The 23,391-nt window shown below is 35.7% G+C and overlaps 1 protein-coding gene across 6 annotated transcripts in view; it reads left to right on the top strand.

Moving 5' to 3' along the window:
- Window positions 1-23,391, top strand: part of PTPN13 (protein tyrosine phosphatase non-receptor type 13) — a 233,990-nt gene that overhangs the window by 56,043 nt on the left and 154,556 nt on the right. For all 6 annotated transcript variants that reach the window (XM_047856949.1, XM_047856951.1, XM_047856948.1 and 3 more), the window contains exon 2: window positions 357-476. In XM_047856949.1, coding sequence (XP_047712905.1) covers window positions 362-476 — 115 coding nt within the window. In that variant the 5' untranslated portion in view covers window positions 357-361. The remainder of the gene's footprint in view (window positions 1-356; window positions 477-23,391) is intronic.

Raw genomic sequence — 23,391 nt, 5'->3', positions numbered from 1 at the left:
GCTCTGATTTAATCATCCACACTTTGGTGCCTCCTGGTACCTTCAAGTCTCTCTCTTCTGCCATGAAATAGTCACCACCTATTTTCCAGTTCAGGCTCTGAAGCTGATCCTGTTGGGCTAGGGCAAGTAGTTATTTTGAGATTTTTTTCCCTCTAATTCTTTTATCCTCCATGAGTTTAAGCAATTCTTTTATCCTCCATGAGTTTAAGCTGTAGGATTATGTTTAGATTAAAGGCCATATTGAGAAATTAGGTAGATAGGAACCTCAGTCTCTCATCACTGATGTAGAACTTTCACCACTATAAATGCAGTGCAAGTTGATGATATGTACCCCTTCTGTTTCCTTTGTTTCTTAGGTAATATGCATGTGTCACTAGCTGAGGCCCTGGAGGTTCGGGGTGGACCTCTGCAGGAGGAAGAAATATGGGCTGTATTAAATCAAAGTGCTGAAAGTCTCCAAGAATTATTCAGAAAAGGTAAGTTTTTTTTTGTTTTTCTGGGGTTTTTGTTTGTTTGTTTTTCTGTTTGTTTTTTTTTTTTTTTTAATCAGGTAGCTGAAAAGGGCAAAGTATAGAAGGAATACTTCCCCTTATCTTTCTTTGGGCTAAAAAAAGCTCAGATATCTGAGCTTCAATATCTGAGAACATCTTCTATGTCCCTGATACTGTGCTAGGTGCTGAAAATATAATGGTGATCAAAACCAAAAACATTCCCTGTCTGGAGCTTGTAATCCAGTGTAGAAAATAACTAGTAGTAAAATACTTATATAAACGTGAAAAATGGAACCATGACAACGGCTACAAAGGAGGGGATTCAGTGACTCTATGATAACCCATAATAGGTTTGACCTGGTCATGGGGAAGAAAAGGAAGGTTCCCTGAATAAGTCATCTCTGAGCTAAGATCTGAAAGAAAACAAGTTAACCATATGAGAAGGAGGGGGAAAGGTTCCTGGCAAAGGGGATAATATGTGCATCCCTGTAACTGTAAATTGGGTTAATGTGGACCGAATAACTAACTAGTTTGTTGCTTCCCTGTAGAGACAGTCACCTGGTCCAAATGACTGTGTAGCATTTTGGAGCTAGAAAAGTTAGGGAGTCACTCTTTGTCCAAACACATTTAATACTATACTGAAAATCTCCACGTGAAGACTTTGAAAATGGTGTTTGCCATCCATTCACTCCACATGGCCAACTCCTATTTAGAATAGTAAAGATACCAAGCTTCATCTAAAAGAAGAATTAAACTTTAAAATTGATTTGCATGATATAATCAGGCACAGGAAACATTAGAGAAATGGGGGCAGATTTGAGTGTATAGTAGTTCTCAAAGTATGGTCTCTGGTTAAGGAGCATCGGCATCACCTGAAGCTGGTTAGAAATGCAAATAATGCAGACCCACACTAGACCTACTGAATAAGAAACTCTAGGGGTAGAGCCCAGCAATTTGTGTTTAACAAGTCCTTAAGGATATTCTAAAACGTGTGTTAAAATTTGAGCCATTATACAGTGGAATTGCTAAAGACATGAGCCATGGGAACCTTTTGGAAGGTGTAGGGGTAACCGCTGATTGAGTGCAGGAAGGTCTAGAGAAGAAAGGAAGAATTTTGGACACAGATGGTAAAGCTTTGTTATTGTTGCTATTATTTTCTAACCCTGGGACAGGGATTTAAAATAGTGTTACGGCCCACCTAATTCTGCTAGAACCTAGATGTTTGAAGATCTTTGATTAGAATTAGGATTAATCTAAAGAAAATTTATTCATTTTCTCTAATGCCACTTACCTAAAATCTAGCTATGTTAGGTAGACTTTGTTGTTTTGTTTCCTTCATTTTAATTTTGGGGAAAATTTGGAAGTATAGACACTCTGGAATATAGAGCGGTAACCATGCTCCATAGATGCTGTTGAAGGAAGGGTATGTTGGTGACATTCCTTAGTTAATTAACAAAAGTCAATTTAATATTTAAGAAACAGTTCTTGCTTGTGAGGTAGATCCTCTTACTTGCGTGGAAGATCCCAATAAACAGAGGATGAGACTATTGCCCTTAAGGATTCATTCAGATCAGACAGATGCATGTGAAGAGTTTACTACTTCAAAACTGTGCCAAACGAGTAATTGGGATGATAAGCACTACAGATGTTCAAAAGAAGGAGAGATAATACCTTTTTTTATTATAGTAATGGCAGGATCACTGCCCTGTCCATGATTCATGCAATATAAAGCATCTTCCACACTGTGAATGCTTAAGGAGTTTTCTTCTTTCAAATTTTGAAATGTTAATAAAGGTTTTAATATCTGAATATAAAGTACTTGTAATTAAGATACAATTATTGCATAACATATTGGCACATTACAGAGAAGAGACTTACTGGATGTGTTATAAAATTAATTGTGAGGCAGTTATATTTTAAACACTGTTCAGTGGGGGCTGGTTACCATAGGGCCTTCAGTTCAATTCACAGGGTAACATCAGTAATAGAAATTGCATTTGGCTTCTTTGGCAGTCTGGGAATTGCCAACTATTATATTTGCCAACTGGGAAATTTGTACTTATTTGGAGGAAATTTATGCTTAGTTTATGATTATGCTTAGAAATTATGCTTAGAAATTTATGCCTAGAAATTTATGATTTAGTTTGTCTGAAATCTCTGTAGTTTTTCATTCCTCGTTTTGATAGCACAATGTCTTTTTGGCACAAGTTCATCACCTGTTATAACAAATTGAAATAAAATAATTATTAGTTTGCTTATTTTGTGAATGAATGGTGTTGGTCTTGGTTTTCTATTAGACACCCTTATGAATATAAAACTAAGAATGGTGGAGGGTGGAAGCAAGTAAAATACAATGGTCTTTAAGAAGTTTGTTTTTCTAAAATGTATTTTCTCGGTTTTATCTTTCTGTGTCTATTACGTAAACCTTAGTTTTGGCTCTTTTGGCATTTTTTCTTCTTGAACTTGTATATTGCTCCTATGTCATTTTCAGTATGTAAGTGCAAGTTTGCATTCTTATGAATACAAGGCTGGAAATAAACATTTCTGCTGGGGAATTATTGAACACAAATCAAGAAAATGTTGTTTCTTTATCTTTTTGAGCCTCTTAGCAATTTAAGTCTTTTAGACTTTTTTAAAACAAAATGTTTGTGGCTGTTATTCAAGAATAATGATATCTAAGCATGACCTTATTGAAAGACATCATATGTAAATGAGTTTCTCTTCAGAGAAGGAAAAATGTAAAACTTTATTATTAAAATGTGCAATCTATGTTGACTATTTCTTAAAATTTTTTGAGATTTTTTTTTTGTGGCCTTGCATATGGTCTATTTTGTAAAAATATTCTGTGGGAATTTGAAAAGAATATATATTTTCTATTTCTAGGATACAAATTAAGTTGGTTAATATTCATGCTTTTAAATTTTTTCTGTAACCATAGTTAACTTTTTTCTGTTTGAGTTTATTTTTATTTATTTTGAGAGAGACAGAGTGTGCGCCCACGCAAGCCCAGGAGGGGCAGAGAGAGAAGGAGACAGAATCTTAAGCAGACTCCATGCTGTCAGCGCAGAGCCTGACACAGGGCTCAGACTCACAAACCGTGAGATCATGACCTGAGCCAAAGTCTAGAGTCGGCCACTTAACTGACTCAGACACCCAGGCGCTCCCATAATTACTTAAAAAAAATTTTTTTTTTTACATTTATTTATTTTTGAGAGACAGAGAGACAGAGTATGAGCAGGGGATGGGGAGAGAGAGAGACACACACACACAGAATCTGAAGCAGGCTCCAGGCTCCGAGCTGTCAGCACAGAGCCCAGCGTGGGGCTTGAACCCACAAACCGTGAGACCTGAGCTGAAGTCGAACACTTAACCGACTGAGCTACCCAGGCGCCCCTCCCATAATTACTTTTTATACTTAATCTGTCAAATTCATAGAGATAGTTAAAATCTCCCATTATAGTAATGTCTATGCCTATCTTCTTACTACTGCCAACATGTGTTTCCATGTTATTTTGTATGGTACATATAATGGCTAATGACTAATTTAAATGGACTGAATATTTTATCAATGTAAAATAAGGCTTTTTTTCCCCTTTTTACTACTTATTGACTGAAATTCTATCTGGTCTGCTCTTAATATTGCTACATCTTCCTTTTCCTCACCATTTACCTAGTATATCTTTTTTCCTTCTTTATTTTCAGACTGTCTGTATTGCAATTTAGGTATCACTTATAAATAGTAGACAGCTAGATTTTATACTTTTTTTGCTATTTTTTAATTAGGAAATTAAATGTGGCCAGTGAAATGAAAGTTCTGGAAGAATTTCATTAAGGGTCCTTCCATACTATGACTTTCTACTTGTGTGCTTCTCAGTCCACTTTATAAATTGATTGGGAGGCATAGCTAATGCCAGAAAATAGATATACATTTAAGATTTTAGCTTTTACATCATGGATGAACTCATGCAAGACTCAGTGGTCCTAGATAATGAAAAAACAATTCCATTCTCATGTGCATTCTAGATAATCTTTAGAACTGAAATTATTGCTGCCTTGGAAAATTTAGTTTACAATTTTATTAGTTCCTCAAGACTGTGATTTTTTATTCTTAGTTATGGAACTGTTGCTCTTTGAAGAAACCAGATGTTTTGAATCTAAGGGATTTCAAAGTATTAGGGTGGATGATTGGTTGTTGCTAAAGTTGCTGCTTCATGACTAATCAGAGGAAAAGAGACAATCTTCCTTTATGAATCAAAGATATAAATCCCTTTATATGTAGTCATTTCTGGTTCCCTATTTATTAAGTAATAATTAGTGAAATTAGTAAATTAGTTACAAAGATAATAAAATAAAGCATTTTGATAAAGTGCTAAAAAACAAACATTCACTGTCTAAATAAAAACATTCAAAGAGTTACCAGCAAGTATCCTTAGAAAATTAAGAAGACTATGTTATATTTCATATTCTTTTTGGGAAACAAATCTGAATAAGGTTGCAGAGAGCAGGGCATATAGACTCCTTTGGCTCTATTTCATGTAAACACTTGCTTATTATATGCATGAGTGAAAATACATTACAACAGATATCTGGGACAAATATCAAATAAACTTCTCTGTTCTTATTGAAAAGTGTTTAAAAATTAGAGTTTTGGAATACCTTTTTTAAAAAGTCTTATGAAAGAATTGCCTATTATTTTATTATCAAAATTAAGTGAAATATTAGGTTTGTTATTTTTTGTTGTTCTGTGGAATTGCTTTCATGAATAAATACTTTCAGGGAAATTTTCTTGCTACTAAAAATGAAAAATAACATACCAGAAACATATAAACTTAGAACCACACATACATATGTTTTTTAATTTATGGAATCAAACTCTTTGAGCTGGAAAGATCTTAACCCATTTCGCCTAATCATTTTTAGAGATAATGAAATAAGGCCCAGTTTAAATGACTTGTAAGAATATTGGCAGAACAGAAATAATATAACTATTTTAAAATAAGTCATTGTGAGCAGTACCTATTTAAAGCCATAAAATTAATTCATGTATACATGACAGTAAAGTTTTAAAATTGATAACTTTCCTATGAGCATATCAACAGGATGTTTAGAGAAATAATATTAGATGACAAAAGTGGCATCACTTCAGATTCTACACATTTTAAAAGAATAATAAGGGAAAGTTATGACCAAAGGTATTGAAAAAATTGAAATGGAAATTGAAATTCAGTGCTGGAATTGAAGTGCACACCTTATAGATAAAGAAGATGTATATATGTACAATGAAATATTACTCAGTCATCAGAAAGAATGAAATCTAGCCATTTGTAAGAAGTGGATGGAGCTGGTGTGTATTACACTGAGGTAAGTAAGTCAGAGAAAGACAAACACCAATGATTTCATTAATGGGTGGAATTTAAGAAACAAAACAGAAGAACATATGGGAAGGGAGGAAAAAAGAGAGAGGGAAACAAACCATAAGAGACAGTTATGTTGGAGAACAAACTGAGGGTTGATGGAGGGAGATGAGTGGGAGAAGGGCTGGATGGGTAGTGGGTATTAAGGAGGGTACTTTTAATGAGCACTGGGTGTTGTGTGTAAGTGATTACTCAAACCAATAATGCACTGTATGCTAACTAACTAGAAATTAAATAACAATTTGAAAAGAAAAAAATCACAATGGTATTGGATAGATCCATAGCAACATTGAATGTCATATCACAATGGAGTGATGTCTTCAAATTACTGAGGAAGCATTCTTTCCAAGCCAAATCATCAATCAAATGTAAGTATCAAATAAAGACATTTGCAAACATACAGTGTCTCAAAAAATGTACCTTCTATACACCATTTTTTAAAGAAGCTATTACAAAACAAAGGAACAAACAAATAAACAAAAATGGAAGACACTGGGTTGAAGGTGCATGATATATGCACAGCCGAGAAGTGAAGGTAAATCCTGGGCTGATAGCTGTTCAAAAATCCTAGAACATGTCTAATTTAAACAGCAGGAGAAAAGAAGCCTCCATTAAGATGTCTTTCAGGGAAAAAGAACTATTAATCATTTTCAGAGAGGTTTAACAATTCTTTGGAGGGTATAGGAAGGGCAATGGAAATGAAGCAAATGACTACTAATCAGCCTTCTAAAGATATTTGATTTATTAATTTGTGTATACATATTGCTTTCATACAACATTAACTTTAAAATACTCGCACAAGAATGCAAAATGCAAAGATATCATTATATCACTGTATGTTATATCACAAAATTAAAAATAATCTAAATGTCCATCAGTAGGAGTATGATTATATTATGGTACTGCCAAATGAGAGATTACTATGTATCCTTTAAGAAAGAGAGAGAATCTGGATGTGTACTAAATGAGAGCTAGATATATGTTTAAAGGGGAAGAAGGGAACAGGTTCAAAACTTGGCTCCATAATGTGATCCTGTTTTTTAAAGTAAAAAAAGTTCTTCTAAATATATATTACCTTTAGACATTGAAAAACAAAAAATTGGGGAACTTTGGATTTTTACTTCCTAATTAAATTGTTTTGTATTGAATTGTTTATAATGAGGATGGCCTTTGTGTACTCACAAAAATCAACACAGATGAATTTTTACGAAGATTACTTTTGAGCATAGAAGTCAATTTTTCCATACTTTCATTTAACAAAATTCACTCATCAAACTATTGTGTTTGGTATTGGAGAGACAGAGATGAATAAAATATATTTTCTGTATTTAATTAAAAAAACAAAATGGACACCTTAAAAGACAAAAACTACCAAAGCCCATTCAAGAAAAGTAGATAACCTGGATTGCCCTATATCTATGAAGATGAATGGATGTATATATATTTTTTTTTAATTTTTTTTTTCAACGTTTATTTTTTTTTGGGACAGAGAGAGACAGAGCATGAATGGGGGAAGGGCAGAGAGAGAGGGAGACACAGAATCGGAAACAGGCTCCAGGCTCTGAGCCATCAGCCCAGAGCCTGACGCAGGGCTCGAACTCACGGATCGCAAGATCGTGACCTGGCTGAAGTCGGACGCTTAACCGACTGCGCCACCCAGGCGCCCCAAATGGATGTATATTTTTAAATGTTCCACAAAGAAAACCCCAGGTCCACATTGCTCCACTAGAGAATTCTAAGAAGTTATAAAAGAAATAATAATAATTTTATATCAAACACTTGAAGAAAATTGAAGAAGATCAAATACTTTCCAACTAATTCTGTGAGGTCAACATTAATATCAGAATCAGATAAAGCCATTAGAGGAAATAAAACTGTAGACTAATATATCTCATGAATGTAGAAGCAAAACTTTTTAACAAAATTTTAACAAATTGAGTCCAATAATATATAAAAATGTTAATATATCATGACCAAGTAGATCCCAAAAATACAAGACTGGCTAACCATTCACAAATCAATCAGTGTAATTCACCATATGTATAAACTATAGAAGTAAAACCACATATTCATCTCAGTAGATGCAGGAAAAAAATTTAATAAAATCTAACATCCATTCCTGATTAAAAACAAAACAAAACAAAAAAACCTCTCTGCCAACTGGAAATAGAAAAGAACTACTTCAACTTGATAAGGGAATCTACAAAAAACCTATCACTAACATCATACTTAATGGTGAAACAATGAATTCCCCCCCCCCCCGAGATTATGAATAAGTCAAGGGTGTCTGCTATCATTACTTATACTGAACATTGTGCTCAATGTTCTAACCAATGCAATAAAGCAAGAAAAGAAATGGAAGGTATCTGGATTAGAAAAAGGTAAAACTATATTTATTTGAAAACAACTTGGTTATCTACATAGAAAATCTGATAGATCTACCAAAAAAGAAATGCATTAGAACTAATAAGGGACTTTAGTAAGTTACAGGACACAAGATTAATATACAAAAATGAATTGTATCTTTACATAGTAGCAATGAACAATCAGAAATTTAAGTTTTTAAAAAACATATTAAATTGATAAAAGGAGATTAGAAGATGGTGGGCAGAATAGGAGGACTGTAGGCTCACCTCATCTCATGGATACAACTAGATAACTATCAAATCATCCTAAATATCCCAGAAATTGCCCTGAAGACTGGCAGAACAAACTCCACAACTAAAGGTAGAGAAAAAGCCACATCAAAGAAAGTAGGAAGTGTGGAGACATTATTTGGGAGACAGATTGGCTGCTGCACTGGGGAGGGAGCCATAGTTGCAGAGAAGAGTGAGAAACAGTCCAGCACAGAGGGGAGCACACAGGGAAAACAAATCCTCATAGCAATTGGCTTGGAAAGGGAAAGAGCCTGAATTTCATGAGTTCTTGCAACCAGTGGGGTATAAAGCCTGGACTTTTAAACGTCACTGGCTTGGCTCTGAGAGAGCTTGAGCAATATTGGGGCTGCTCTTGGAGAGAAGGTAGGCAAACAGCCTACAAATATATAGCATGGAAAACAATGATCTGAAGAGCACCTGAGGCACACAATGGGGAGGTTATTTACTCATTTTGGAGTGTGTCCCAGAGAGACTGCATTTAGGGAGAGACCCCTCTGAGAAAAAAGGAACTGACTGGCACCATTTTGTGCCCCTGGCACTAGGCATAAGCACAAGGCCAGCTGCAGGAAGAGCTCAGGGCCTACATTCACTATCTAACTTGTTCACACCGAGCCAACCCCCACCCTATGCTCCATTGGAACCACCGCTCCCAGTCACATTGGCCTTAGTCCCAGCACAGTGGGCCCGTTCTCCCAGAACACTGGCCCAAACCCCAGCCAATACCACATTTCCCCACACGAGAGTTTTGCAGAGCCTCAGTTCCTGCCATGGTGGCAACAGGTTTTATTTCACAAACAGACAAGAGCACATCTGGTTACAATGTACCACATTCAGACCAGAGACCAAACATGCCCACAGCATTCAAAGAAAGCCTCTGCAGACAACTGGCCTGAAGGACAAAGTGCCCAGGACAAAACATGAGAGTACATGCTGCCTACATTGGAAATATTCCCAGAAGAGCCAGGCCTTGGGAAACATGAGACATTACATGGCAGGGCTCTCCAGGACCTCTTCTTTATAAGGCCATTATCCTCAAGAACAGGAGACATACCTGACTTTTCCTAACATAGAGAAACAGGCACAGACTTACACAAAATGAGAAGACAGAAAATATATCCCAAATTAAAGAACAGGACAAGGCAATGGCCAGAGACCTAAGCAAAACATGAAAGTAACATGCATGATAGAGAATTTAAAATAATGGATCATAAGGATACTCACTGGAATTGAGAAAAGAGTGGAAGGCACTCTTTCTTGACACAGAGATAAGGAATAACACAGTATAGATAAAGGGCTCAATAAATGAGATGAGAAACATGCTTGATGGAATGAACAGCAGGCTGGAAGAGTAGAGGAATGAATTAGAGACCTAGAAGAGAGTAATGGAAAGTAATGGAACTGAACAAAAGAGAGGAAAAAGAATTATACAAAACAAGAATAGACTTAAGGAACTCAGTGATTCCATCAACTGTAATACCATTCTGATTATAGGAGTCCCAGAAGAAGAAAAGACAGAAAGTAGGGCAGAAAATTTATTTGAAGAAATAATAGCTGTAACTTCTTTAATCTGGGGAAGGAAGCAGATGTTCAGATCCAGAAGGCACAGAGAATTCCCATCAAAATCAACAAAAGCAGGCCCACACCAAGACATATTGTAATTAAATTGTCAAAGTATGGTAATAAAAAATTCTAAAAGCAGCAAGACAAAAGAAAACAGTAACTTAAAAGGGAAACCCCAGAAGGCCAGCAGGAGATTTTTCAGCAGAAACTTTATGAACGAGAAGGGAGTTGCATAATATATTTAAAGTTCTGGGTGGCTCCGTCGGTTGAGCCTCTGACTTCGGTTCAGGTCATGATCTCACGGTTTGTGAGTTTGAGCCCTGCATTGGGCTCTGTGCTGACAGCTCAGAGCCTGGAGTCTGCTTTGGATTCTGGGTCTCCCTCTCTCTCTGACCCTCCCCCATTCATGCTCTGTCTCTGTCTCAAAAATAAATAAATATTTAAAACAAAATTAAAGTGCTTAATAGTAAAACTCTGCAGCCAAGAATACTCTATCCAATATGATTATCATTCGGAATAGAAATAGAGCTACAGAGTTTCCTAGACAAACAGAAACTAAAGGAGTTCATGACCACTAAGCCAGCCCTGGAAGAAGTAGTAAAGGGGACTCTTTAAATCAAGAGACCAGAAGTGACAGGATAAAGTGTGAAACATAAAAGCAGTAAAAATGAATATTTCAGTGAAAAATCAGTCAAGAAACTCACAAAATAAAAGGATGTAAAATATAAGAACATATACCTAAAAATGTTGGAAGGAGAGGAGTAAGGAATGGATTGCAACTTAAACAACCATCAACTTAATATAGACTGCTGTGTGCAAAAGAGGTTATATACAAACCTAATGGTAACCATGTATCAAAACTCCCTAATCTGCAAAGAATAAAGAGAAAGAAATTCAAATATATCACTAAAGAAAATCTACTAAACATGAGAGAAAGACAATAAAGGATCAGAGAAAATCTTTGGAAACAATCGCAAACAAGTAATAAGATGGCATTAAATACATATCTATCAATAATTACGTTGAATGTAGCCAGAGTAAATGTTACAATCAAAAGACATAGAGTGACAGAATGGATTAAAAAAAAAACAAGACCCATCTGTATGCTGCCTATAAGAGACTCATTTTAGACATAAATACAGCGGCAGATTGAAATGAGGGGATGAAGAAATACCTATCATGCACATGGATGTCAAAATAAGGCTGGAGTACTAATACATATATTGGACAAAATATACTTTAAAACAAAGACTATAACAAGAGGCAAAGAAGGACACTATGTATAATAATAAAGGGGACAATCCAACAAAAAGATATCATAATTGTAAATATTAATCCAATATAGGAGCACACAAATACATGGAACAGTTAATAACAAACATAAAGGAACTGATAATAATACAATAATAGTAGGTGACTTTAACACCCTACTTAAATCAGTGGACAGACCATCTAAACAGAACATCAAGAAGGAAACAATGGCTTTGCATGACACACTGGATCAGATCGGTTTAACAGATATATTCAGAACATTTCATCCTAAAAAAAAGCAGAATACAATGTTCTTTTCATGTGCATATGGAACAGTCTCCAGGATAGATCATGTATTAGCCCACAAAGCCAGCCTCAACAAATTCAAGATAGAAATCATGCCATGCATATTTTATGACCACAATGCTATAAAACTAGAAGTCAACCACAAGAAAAATATGTGAAGCTCACAAATACATGGAGGTTAAATAACATGCTACTCAACAATGAATGAGTGAACTAGGAATTAAAAGAAGAAATTTAAAAAAGCACATGGTAACAAATGAAAATGAAAACACAATGGTCCAACACCTGTGGGATGCAGCAAAAGCAGTTCTAAGAGGGAAGTTTATAGCAATACAGGTCTACCTCAAGAAGCAAGAAAAATCTCAAATAACAACCTTGCACCTAAAGGTGCCGGCAGGGGGCTGGGGGACTAAAACCAGTGGAAGGAAAGAAATAATCAAAAACTCCCAAACAAAAGTCCAGAACCAAACTGCATCTCAGGTGAATTCTACCAAACATTTACAGAATAGTTCATATCTATTTTCAAACTATTCCAAAAATAGAAGGGTAAGGAAAACTTCCAAATTATTCTATAAGGCCAGCAATACCCTGATACCAAAACCAGATAAAGACACCATGGGGCAGGGGCAGGGTGGAGGAAGAGGACTACAAGCCAATACTCTGATGAACAGAGATGCAAAAATCTTCAGTAAAATACTAGCAAGCCAAATCCAACAATAGATTTTAAAAAATCATTAACCACAATCATGTGGGATTTATTCCTGGGATGCAAGGGTGGTTCAATATTCACAAATCAATCAGTGTGATACATCACATCAATAAGAAAAAGGACAAGAGACATGATCATTTCAGTAGATGTAGAAAAAGCATTTGATAAAGTATAATATCCATTCATGATAACTCAGCAAATTAGGTTTAGAAGGACCTATACCTCCACATAATAAAGACCAAATATGAAAAACCCACAGCTAACATCATCCTTAATGGGGAAAAACTGAAAGCTTTTCCGCTAAGGTCAGGAACAAGACAAGGATGTTTATGCTCACCATTTTTATTCAGCAGTCCTGGAAGTCCTCGCCACAGCAATGAGACAACAAAAAGAAAAGGAATCCAAATGGGTAAGGAAGAAGCTTTTTCACTATTTGTAGATGACATGATACTATATATAGAAAATCTGAAAGACTCCACCAAAAAAACTGCTTGATCTGATAAATGAATTCAACAAAGTTGAAGGAAACAAAAGCAATGTACAGAAATTTCTCACATTTCTATACACCAATAATAAAGCAGCAGAAAGAGAAATTAAGAAAGCAATGCCATTTACAATTGCATAAAAAATAATAAGATATCTAGGAATGTACCTAACCAAAGAGGTAAAAGACCTGTACTCTGAAAACTATTAAATACTGATGAAAGAAACACAAGGAAATGACACAATGAAATGACACAAGGAAATGGAAAGACATTCCATGTTCATAGATTGGAAGAATATTGTTAAAATGTCTACAATACCCAAAGCAGTCCACACACTTAATGGAATTCCTGTCAAAGTTCCAGCAGTGTTTTTTACAGAACTGGAACAACTTGTGTGGAACCATGGAAGACCCCTGAATAATGAAAGCAATCTTTTTTTTTTTTTTTTTTTTTTTTTTAAATGTTACTGGGTTTTTATTTATTTTTTTTTTTTATTTATTTTTTTTTTTAGAGTTCTTATTTTTTTTATTTTATTTTATTTTATTATTTTTTTTTTATGAAATTTATTGACAAATTGGTTTCCATACAACACCCAGTGCTCATCCCAAAAGGTGCCCTCCTCAATACCCATCACCCACCCTCTCCTCCCTCCCACCCCCCATCAACCCTCAGTTTGTTCTCAGTTTTTAAGTCTCTTATGCTTTGGCTCTCTCCCATTCTAACCTCTTTTTTTTTTTTTTCCTTCCCCTCCCCCATGGGTTCCTGTGAAGTTTCTCAGGATCCACATAAGAGTGAAACCATATGGTATCTGTCTTTCTCTGTATGGCTTATTTCACTTAGCATCACACTCTCCAGTTCCATCCACGTTGCTACGAAAGGCCATATTTCATTTTTTCTCATTGCCACGTAATATTCCATTGTGTATATAAACCACAATTTCTTTATCCATTCATCAGTTGATGGACATTTAGGCTCTTTCCATAATTTGGCTATTGTTGAGAGTGCTGCTATGAACATTGGGGTACACGTGGCCCTATGCATCAGCGCTCCTGTATCCCTTGGATAAATTCCTAGCAGTGCTATTGCTGGGTCATAGGGTAGGTCTATTTTTAATTTTCTGAGGAACCTCCACACTGCTTTCCAGAGCGGCTGCACCAATTTGCATTCCCACCAACAGTGCAAGAGGGTTCCCGTTTCTCCACATCCTCTCCAGCATCTATAGTCTCCGGATTTGTTCATTTTGGCCACTCTGACTGGCGTGAGGTGATACCTGAGTGTGGTTTTGATTTGTATTTCCCTGATAAGGAGCGACTTAAAAAAGAAAAACAAAGCTGAGGCATGACAATCCCAGACTTCAAGTTATATTATAAAGTTGTAGTAAAAAAACAGTATGGCACTGACACCAAAGTAGACACATAGATCAATGGAACAGAGTAGAAACCTATGAATAAACCCACAACTATATGGTTCATTAATCTTCAACAAAGCAAGAAATAATACCTAACAGGAAAAAGACCCTGTTTAAAAAATGATGTTGGGAAAACGGGGCAGCAAATGCAAAAGCAAGAAACTAGTCCATTTTCTTACACCATACACAAAAGTAAGGTCAAAATGGATTAAAGACCTAAATGTGAGACAGGAAACCATTAAAATTCTAGAGGAGAGTGCAGGCAGTAACCTTTTTGACATCAGTCGTAGCAACATTTTTCTGGATATGTCTACTAAGGCAAAGGGAACAAAAGCAAAAATAAACCATTGGTACTACATCAAAATAAAAAGCGTCTGCACAGCAAAGGAAGCCATCAGTAATACTAAATGGCATCCTATGGAATGGGAGAATTTTTTGCAAATGACATATATGATAAAGTGTTAGTATCCAAAATATATAAAGAACTTATACACCTCACACCCAAAAAACAAATAACTCAATTAAAAAATGGGCAGAAGACATGAGTAGATATTTCTTCAGGGAAGACCTACAGATGACTAACAGACACATGAAAATATGTTCATCATCACTCACCATCAGGGAAATGCAAATCAAAACTACAATGAGGTATCACTTCACACCTGTTAGAATTACTAAAATCAACAACCCAAGAAACACAGTTGTTGGTGAGGGTGTGGAGAAAAAAGGAACACCCGTGCACTGTTGGTGGGAATGCAAACTGGTGCAGCCACTGTGGAAAACAGTATACAGGTTCTTCAATAAGTTGGAGATAGAAGTAGCCTATGATCCAGCAATTGAACTATTGTGTATTTACCCAAAGAATACAAAAACGGTAAATTCAGAGGGAATACATGCACCCTTATGTTTATAGCAACATTATTTATAATAGCCAAGATATGGAAGTAGCCCAAGTATCCATTGATTGATGAATGGATAAAGAAGAAGTGGTGTATATAGCAATGGGATGTTATTAAGCAATAAAAAGAATGAAAATTTGACATTTGCAACAACATGGATGGAGCTAGAGAGTATAATGCTAAGCAAAATAAATCAGTCAAAGAAAGACAAATGCCATACCATTTTACTCATATGTGGAATTTAAGAAACAAAACAAATGTGCTAAGGGAAGAAAAAAAGAGAGACAAATCAAGTAACAGACTCTTGATTAGGGAGAAAAAACTGATAGCTACCAGACAGGAGGAGGGTGGGAAAATAAGTTAAATAGGTGATGAAATTTAAGGGGTACACTTGGTGTGATGAGCACAGGGTGATATGTGGAATTGTTGAATCACTATGTTGTACACCAGACACTAGTAGAACACTGTATGTTAACTAACTGGAATTAAAATAAAAACAGATAATCGGGAAAAAAAATGTAAAGTATAAGTTGTGAAGTAAAAAAATATGAAACCATTAGAAATAAATCTGATAAAAGATGTGAAGACCTGTATAATGAAAACAAAAACGATGTTGAGAGAAATTAGGGAATATCTAAGTAAATGGAGAGCTATGCTGTGTTCATAGATTTAAAAACTCAATATTGTCAAAATTCTTTGAATTGTCAAGTCTATAGATTCAGTTGAGTTCCAGCGAGCATTTTTTGTCAAGATTGGTGAGTTGATTCTAAATCCATATAGAAATTTAATGGACTTAGAATGGCCAAAACAACATTAAAAAAAGAACATTTTGGAAACTCACATTACCTGATTTTAAGACTTATAAATTACAGCAATCAATGGGATATTATAGAGTCTATGAAGAGACCCATATTCATATGCTTGTTTTTGGACAAAGATACAAAGTATGATTCATCAATGGTGCTATAACCACTGGATATCCATTAAATTTTATTCTTACCTCATGCTACAGACAAAATTAATTTAAACATGGATCATAGATCTAATTATAAAACTTAAAATTACAGAAGTTTGGGGAAAAAGCATAGGAGACCATAACTGTGACCCTGGGTCACAAAGACTTCTTAGACATGATACCAAATGCATGATTCATAAGAGAAAATAGATAAAATGCAGTCCAGAATGAAAACATCTACTCTTAACACATTATTAAGAAAATAACAGAAGTCACAGGCTGGGAGAATATGTTTGTAAATGATATAAGTGATAAAAGGTTTGTATCCAGAATATATAAAGAATTTTAAAACTCAGTAGTAAGAAGAACATGACCCCCCCAAAATGGGTCAAAAGATTTGAATAGTTCGCCAAAGAAGATATACAGATTTCAGATTTCAAATAATTTGAAATTTATTAGTCTCCAGGGAAATACACAAATCTCAGTATCATTAGTCATCACAAAAGTAATAAGATTAAAGCCACAAAGAGATATTATTACACATCTATTGGAGTGCTTAAAATTAAAAGGTTGACCATACCAGGAATTGGCAAGGAGTTGGGGGAACTGGAGCTTTCATTTACCATTAGTGGAGATATAAAAGGATATAATTTCACATTTTGGATGCTCTTAACAATTTCTTTAAAAGTTAAATATATACTTACCATGTATATTTCTAAGCACTTACCCCCCCCCCCAAAATTAAAATCTACCTCCATCCAAAGACTTGCATGTGTATGTTCACCTTAGCTTTATTTGCAGTAGGCAAAATCTGGAAACAAACCAAATTCTATCAACAGGTGAATGGATAAACAAACTGTGGTATGTCCATGTAATAAACACTATACAGCAAGGAAAGGGGGTAAACTATTGATACATGCAGCCATGTGGATTAATTTCAAAATAATTATGCTGAGTGAAGGAAGTCAGACCATAGAAAACTGTACTGTATGGTGCTAATCTAAAATTCTAAAATATGAAAACTATAATGATAAAGGAGATAAGTAGTTACTTGGGGATGAGAGGTACAAAAAGGGATAGGATGCAGGAATTACAAAGTTTGTGAGGAAATTTTTCAGGGGTGATAGATAAGTTTATTATCTTGATTGTGATAATAGTTTCACAGATATATTCGAATCAGAACATCAAAGTGTACTCTTTCAGTATATGCAGTTATTGTGTGTCAATTATGCTTAATAAAGCTACTTTAAAAATATATCAAACATTCTGTAACCATTATTTTTAAATTTAGAACTTACCTTTTTTTTCTTATTCATTTGAAACTCTGTTTTTAAAATTTTTTTTTTCAACATTTATTTATTTTTGGGACAGAGAGAGACAGAGCATGAACGGGGGAGGGGCAGAGAGAGAGGGAGACACAGAATCGGAAACAGGCTCCAGGCTCTGAGCCATCAGCCCAGAGCCTGACGCGGGGCTCGAACTCCCGGACCGCGAGATCGTGACCTGGCTGAAGTCGGACGCTTAACCGACTGCGCCACCCAGGCGCCCCAGAAACTCTGTGTTTTTAAAAGAAAATCTTTTCTGGGGCACCTGGGTGGCTCAGTCAGTTAAGTAGCTAACTCTTGATTTCTGCTCAGGTCATGATTTCACAGTCATGAGATCAAGTCCCACGTTGGGCTCCTTGCTAAGCATGGAGCCTGCTTAAGATTTTCTCTTTCTCTCTCTCTCTCTCTCTCTCTCTCTCTCTCTCTCTCTCTGTTTCTGCCCCTCCCCCCTGCTCGCCTCTCTCTCTCTCAAAAAAAAAAAAAAAGTTAATTAAAAAAAAAAAAATCTTTTCCAGTCGAATGCTGACTCTGACTGCCTTGGTTTATTTTTCTCTTCATTGATCAAACAGCAGAAGTAGATTCCCCACTTTAAAAAATTAGTATCATCGGGGCGCCTGGGTGGCTTGGCCGGTTAAGCGTCCGACTTCAGCTCAGGTCATGATCTCATGGTCCGTGAGTTCGAGCCCCGCATCGGGCTCTGTGCTGACAGCTCAGAGCCTGGAGCCTGTTTCAGATTCTGTGTCTCCCTCTCTCTCTGCCCCTCCCCTGTTCATGCTCTGTCTCTCTGTCTCAAAAATAAATAAACGTTAAAAAAAAATTAATATCCTCTAATTCTAAGAATAGAATCATCTAATATGTATATATAAATTGGTATATTAAGTTTAATATATTAAAATGATTAAAGATATGAGGGGAAAAACAAAGTTCAAGACACTGAAAATTTTAAAAATAGGTAGTGCTACAGGCTGTATTTTGTTTTCTCAAGAGTCATATATTGAAGTCCTATCCCCCAATACCTCACAGTATGATTGTATATGGAGGTGGGTCTTTAAAAAGGTTAATTAAAATGAGGTTATTTGAATGGTCTCTACTCCAATATGACTGACGCCTTTATAAGAAGAAGAAATTAGGACATACACACACAGGGCAAAGACTATGTGAGGACACAAGGAGAAGATGGCCACTAACAAGCCAAAGATAGAGGCCTTAACCAGAAACCAGCCCTATTGGCACCATGCTCTTAGATTTCTAGACTCCAGAATTGTGAGAAAATTCATTAATTGAAGTTACTCAGGCTCTGATATTTGTGATGGTAGCCTTAGCAAATTAACACAAGTAGGATGAAAAAAAGTTAAATAAAACATCTAGAAATTAAATAAATAGATCCTAAATTTATAACCTCATAGGAGATCTTTAACAGCAGTTGACACAGATTCTTTTTTCTTTGTAAAGAGGAAATTAGTAATATGGACATAGAACTGAGGAGTTCACCTGGATTTAAAAATACAAGGGAGTTAAGGTTCACGGAAGATTGAATGAGAAGGTCCAACCTACCTCTAATATGAGTTCCTAAAGAAAGCTCTAGAGAAAATGAGAAAGAGAACAATAAATGAAAATATAGTAGTAGAGAATTTTTCAGAGTTGGTTAAATACATAAATCTATATTCTAGAAGTTTAAATCATAGTCAAAATAAAAATATATCCATACCTAGATTTGTGGGCTTGGACATACAGGACACAATAGATTAAGAGAAGATTTTTAAAGCCATCAGAAAAGGAAAGATGGATTATTTACAAAGAAAAAACAGGCTAATAGCAGACTATATAGCAGCAACAATAAATCAGAATTTGGTAAGATATTAAACCTGCTATGAGAATGTGTTATAATTATATTAAAAATAGTAAAACGGGGGGCGCCTGGGTGGCGCAGTCGGTTAAGCGTCCGACTTCAGCCAGGTCACGATCTCGCGGTCCGTGAGTTCGAGCCCCGCGTCGGGCTCTGGGCTGATGGCTCAGAGCCTGGAGCCTGTTTCCGATTCTGTGTCTCCCTCTCTCTCTGCCCCTCCCCCGTTCATGCTCTGTGTCTCTCTGTCCCCAAAATAAATAAACGTTAAAAAAGTTTAAAAAAAAAATAGTAAAACGGAAAATCATTGAAGAGTAATAACCTAGAGCAACAATGTCCAATGGCAATACAATATGTCATATATATATAATTTAAAATTATCTAGGAGCCACATTTCAAAAGGTTAAAAAAGAAATAGATGAAGTTAATTTTTTTTTTTTTTTTTTTTTTTTTTTTTTTAAGAAAATATTTATTTATTTTTTTTTTTTTTCTGAAATTTATTGACAAATTGGTTTCCATACAACACCCAGTGCTCATCCCAAAAGGTGCCCTCCTCAATACCCATCACCCACCCTCTCCTCCCTCCCACCCCCCAAGATGAAGTTAATTTTAATATATTTTGTTTTATCCAATATATTAAACTGTTCTAATATGTAACCAATATAAAAATATTAATAAGATATACACTTTTTTATACTAATGTAAAATCTGTTTTACACTCACAGCCCATCTGAATTCAGACTCTAAATTTCATCAAAATATTTAGGTTTTATACAATGATAAAAAAAATTTGTATACTCAAGTTGTTGTGAGCATACTTTTATTTGTTTGTTTGAAGTTTATTTACTTTTGAGAGAGAGAAAATAGGGGAGGGGCAGAGAGAGAAAATCCCATGCAGGCTCAGCATTGTCAGCAGAGAGCCCAACATAGGTCTGACTTCACGACTGTGAGATCATGACCTGAGCCTAAATCAAGAGTTGGATGCTTAAGTAAGGGAGCCACCCAGGGGCCCTGCAAGCATACTTTTTAAAGTTTCCCAGTAAATGATTAAATATTCATTTTAAAATTTAAATATAATGTAAAATTTAGTTCCTCAGTTATGCTAATCATATTTCTACTTCTTTAAAGCCGTATGTGGCTAATGGCTACTGTACTAGAATGTGCAGATAGAATTTAATGTCCTCCTAAACTGTGGTTGAAGAAACAGGTCAAAACAAAAGCATTTTCACATAAAAACTGAATATTTACCATCAACAAAACATCACTGAGGAAACTATTAAAAGATGTATCTCAGGAAGAAGGAAATGTAGCCCAAAAGGAAGAAGAACACTTCCAGAAGGAATGATAAGCAGAATAATTCATTAACTTGACAGTAACTCTAAATAGGCATTGGCTATATTAAAACATGAATAATAATGATGTCAAATTTAAAATTGTGAATAAAATAATGACATTTAGACTAGGATAGATGATAGAAGGCAAAACAGTTTAAGAGTTTGACTTATGAGAATGATAGGTTTATTGACCATTTTTAGACCTTGCATAATCAAATATCCTTAAGATTTTGAAGGATAATCACAAAACCAAAAGAAATATAAAACTTCCAATATGGTAGAACCTCATGCATGAGAAGGGAGACAAAGCACTGAACTTCAAACTGATTTCCTGGTTTTGTAAACCTTTGCAGGAAATATAGAAAGTTCTTATGGATTAAAAGCCTTTGAGTAAATCTTTGTATAGTCTGTGCAGCTTTTAAAAGACCAAATCCTAACTAGTCTCTTTATATTACATTCCTAATTATCTGCAATCATAATTTTCTTGATTAACAGGGTGTATCAGTTGTCTTGACAAGCTACATCTTGCCTTGCCTTTTTAAAGCCACAATGAACAGGTCCTTCAAGTTAAATGTGTTGGAGCCAGACAACATTACCCCATTTTCTCCCTGGAAAGAAACTATAAAACATGAAATTAATATCTAGCATTCTTAAAATGAATAATGTCCCTTGCTTAACAAGTGTAACCACCCCCCACCCCCAGAAAATACACAGTCAATACACTGTTTTGATTTGAAATTTTTTTGGCTCTAGATGTGACAGACTATCTTATAAACTTAAAGTCATACAGGGCGCCTGGGTGGCTCAGTAGGTTGAGCCTCCGACTTCGGCTCAGGTAATGATCTTGCGGTCCGTGAGTTCGAGCCCCACGTCGGGCTCTGTGCTGACAGCTCAGAGCCTGGAGCCTGCTTTGGATTCTGTCTTCCTCTCTGCCCCTCCCCCACTCTTCTCGAGAGCACTCTCTCTCTCTGTCTCTGTCTCTCTTCCTCTCTCTCAAAAATAAACAAACATTAAAAAAAAACGCTTAAAGTCATACATTTATGAAGGAAAGTTGCTACAGATCATGCTTTCTAGCCTCATCCTAGGCTGATAAATACGATTTTACTCACCATATATATTGTTTAAATTTTATAGTTACAGGATTTTAAAAAATATATATTGAGGTATAATATATATAGTAAAGAGCGCTATTCTTTTTCTTTTTTGTAACTGGATGTTTGTACCTCTTTATCGGCTTCACAAGAACATTATTGTTAATTGTACAGCCTGATGAATTTTATGAAAGTACACACCCATGTAACAACCACCCAGATCAAGATATAGAACATTTCCAGGACCTGATAACGTCTCCCTCATTCTTTCCTAGTCAATTATTTTTTTATAATGTTTATTTATTTTTGAGAGAGAGAAGGATCATGTGCAGGGGAGGGGCAGAGAGGAAGACACAGAATCCAAAGCAGGCTCCAGGTTCCAGTGGACAGCAGAGTCCAATGCGGGGCTCAAACCCACCAACCAGGAGATCACGACCTGAGCAGAAGGGGGATGCTTAACCGACTGAGCTGCCCAGGCGCCGCAGCCCTTTCTTTTTGAGTGTAGTTAACATACAATATTATATTAGTTTCAGGTATATAGCATGGTGATTCAACTTCTCTATATGTTATGCTATGCTCAACACAAATGTAGCTACCACCTGTTGCCATACAACACTCTTACAATGTTATTAAGTATACTGTGCTTTTTATTCCCATGACTTACTCATTCCATAACTGGAAGCCTGTATTTCCCACTTCCCATCACTAATTTGCCCACCCTCCACCTCCCTCCCTTCTGGCAGGCATCAGTTTATTCTCTGTATTTATAGATCTGATTCTGATTTTTTGTTTCTTTCTTTGTTTTTTAGTTTTCATGTATGAGTGAAGTGATATGGTATGTGTCTTTCTTTTTCTGACATATTTCACTTAGCATAGTACCCTCTAGGTCATGTTGTCACTAATGGCAAGATCTCATCCGTTTTGTGGCTGGGTAATATTCTGGGGTCTGTGTGTGTGTGTGTGTGTGTGTGTGTGTGCGCGCGCATGCGCGCCACATTTCCTTATCCATTTGTCTATCAGTGGTCACTTATGTTACTTCCATATCTTGGTTATTGTAAATAATGTTACAGTAGCCAGAGGAGTGCCTGTATCTTTTTGAATTAGTGTGTTCATTTTCTTTAGCTAAGTACCCAGTAGTAGAATTACTGGATCATATAGTGTTTCTATTTTTAATATTTTGAGGAACCTCCATACTATTCTCCACAGTGGCTGCACCAATTTACATTTCCACCAGTAATGCGTGGGGGGTTCCTTTTCTCCACATCATCCCAACGCTTGTTATTTCTTGTATGTTTTAACCATTCTGACAGGTGCAAGATGCTATCTTGCTGTAGTTTTGATTTGCATTTCCCTGCTGGTTAGTGATATTGACCATGTTTTCATTTATGTGTTGGCCATCTGTATTTAGAAAATGTCTTTTCAGATCGTCTGTCCATTTTGTAATAAGATTGTTTGGGTTTCTTTGGTGTTGAGTTGTATAATTTCTTTTTATATTTTGGATATTAACTTGTTATTGGTTATATCATTTGCAAATATCTTCTTTTCAGTAGGTTGGCTTTTTATTTGTTGATGGCTTCCTTTTCTATGCAAAACCTTTTTATTTTGATGTAGTCCCAAGAGTTTATTTTTGCTTTTGTTTCCCTTGCCTTAGAAAATATACTTA

The sequence above is a fragment of the Prionailurus viverrinus genome, chromosome B1 (genome assembly GCF_022837055.1).
Source record: "Prionailurus viverrinus isolate Anna chromosome B1, UM_Priviv_1.0, whole genome shotgun sequence".
Classification (NCBI taxonomy): domain Eukaryota; kingdom Metazoa; phylum Chordata; class Mammalia; order Carnivora; family Felidae; genus Prionailurus; species Prionailurus viverrinus.
Note: the sequence above shows the minus strand (reverse complement) of the source record. Positions and strands in the feature narration are given on the sequence as shown.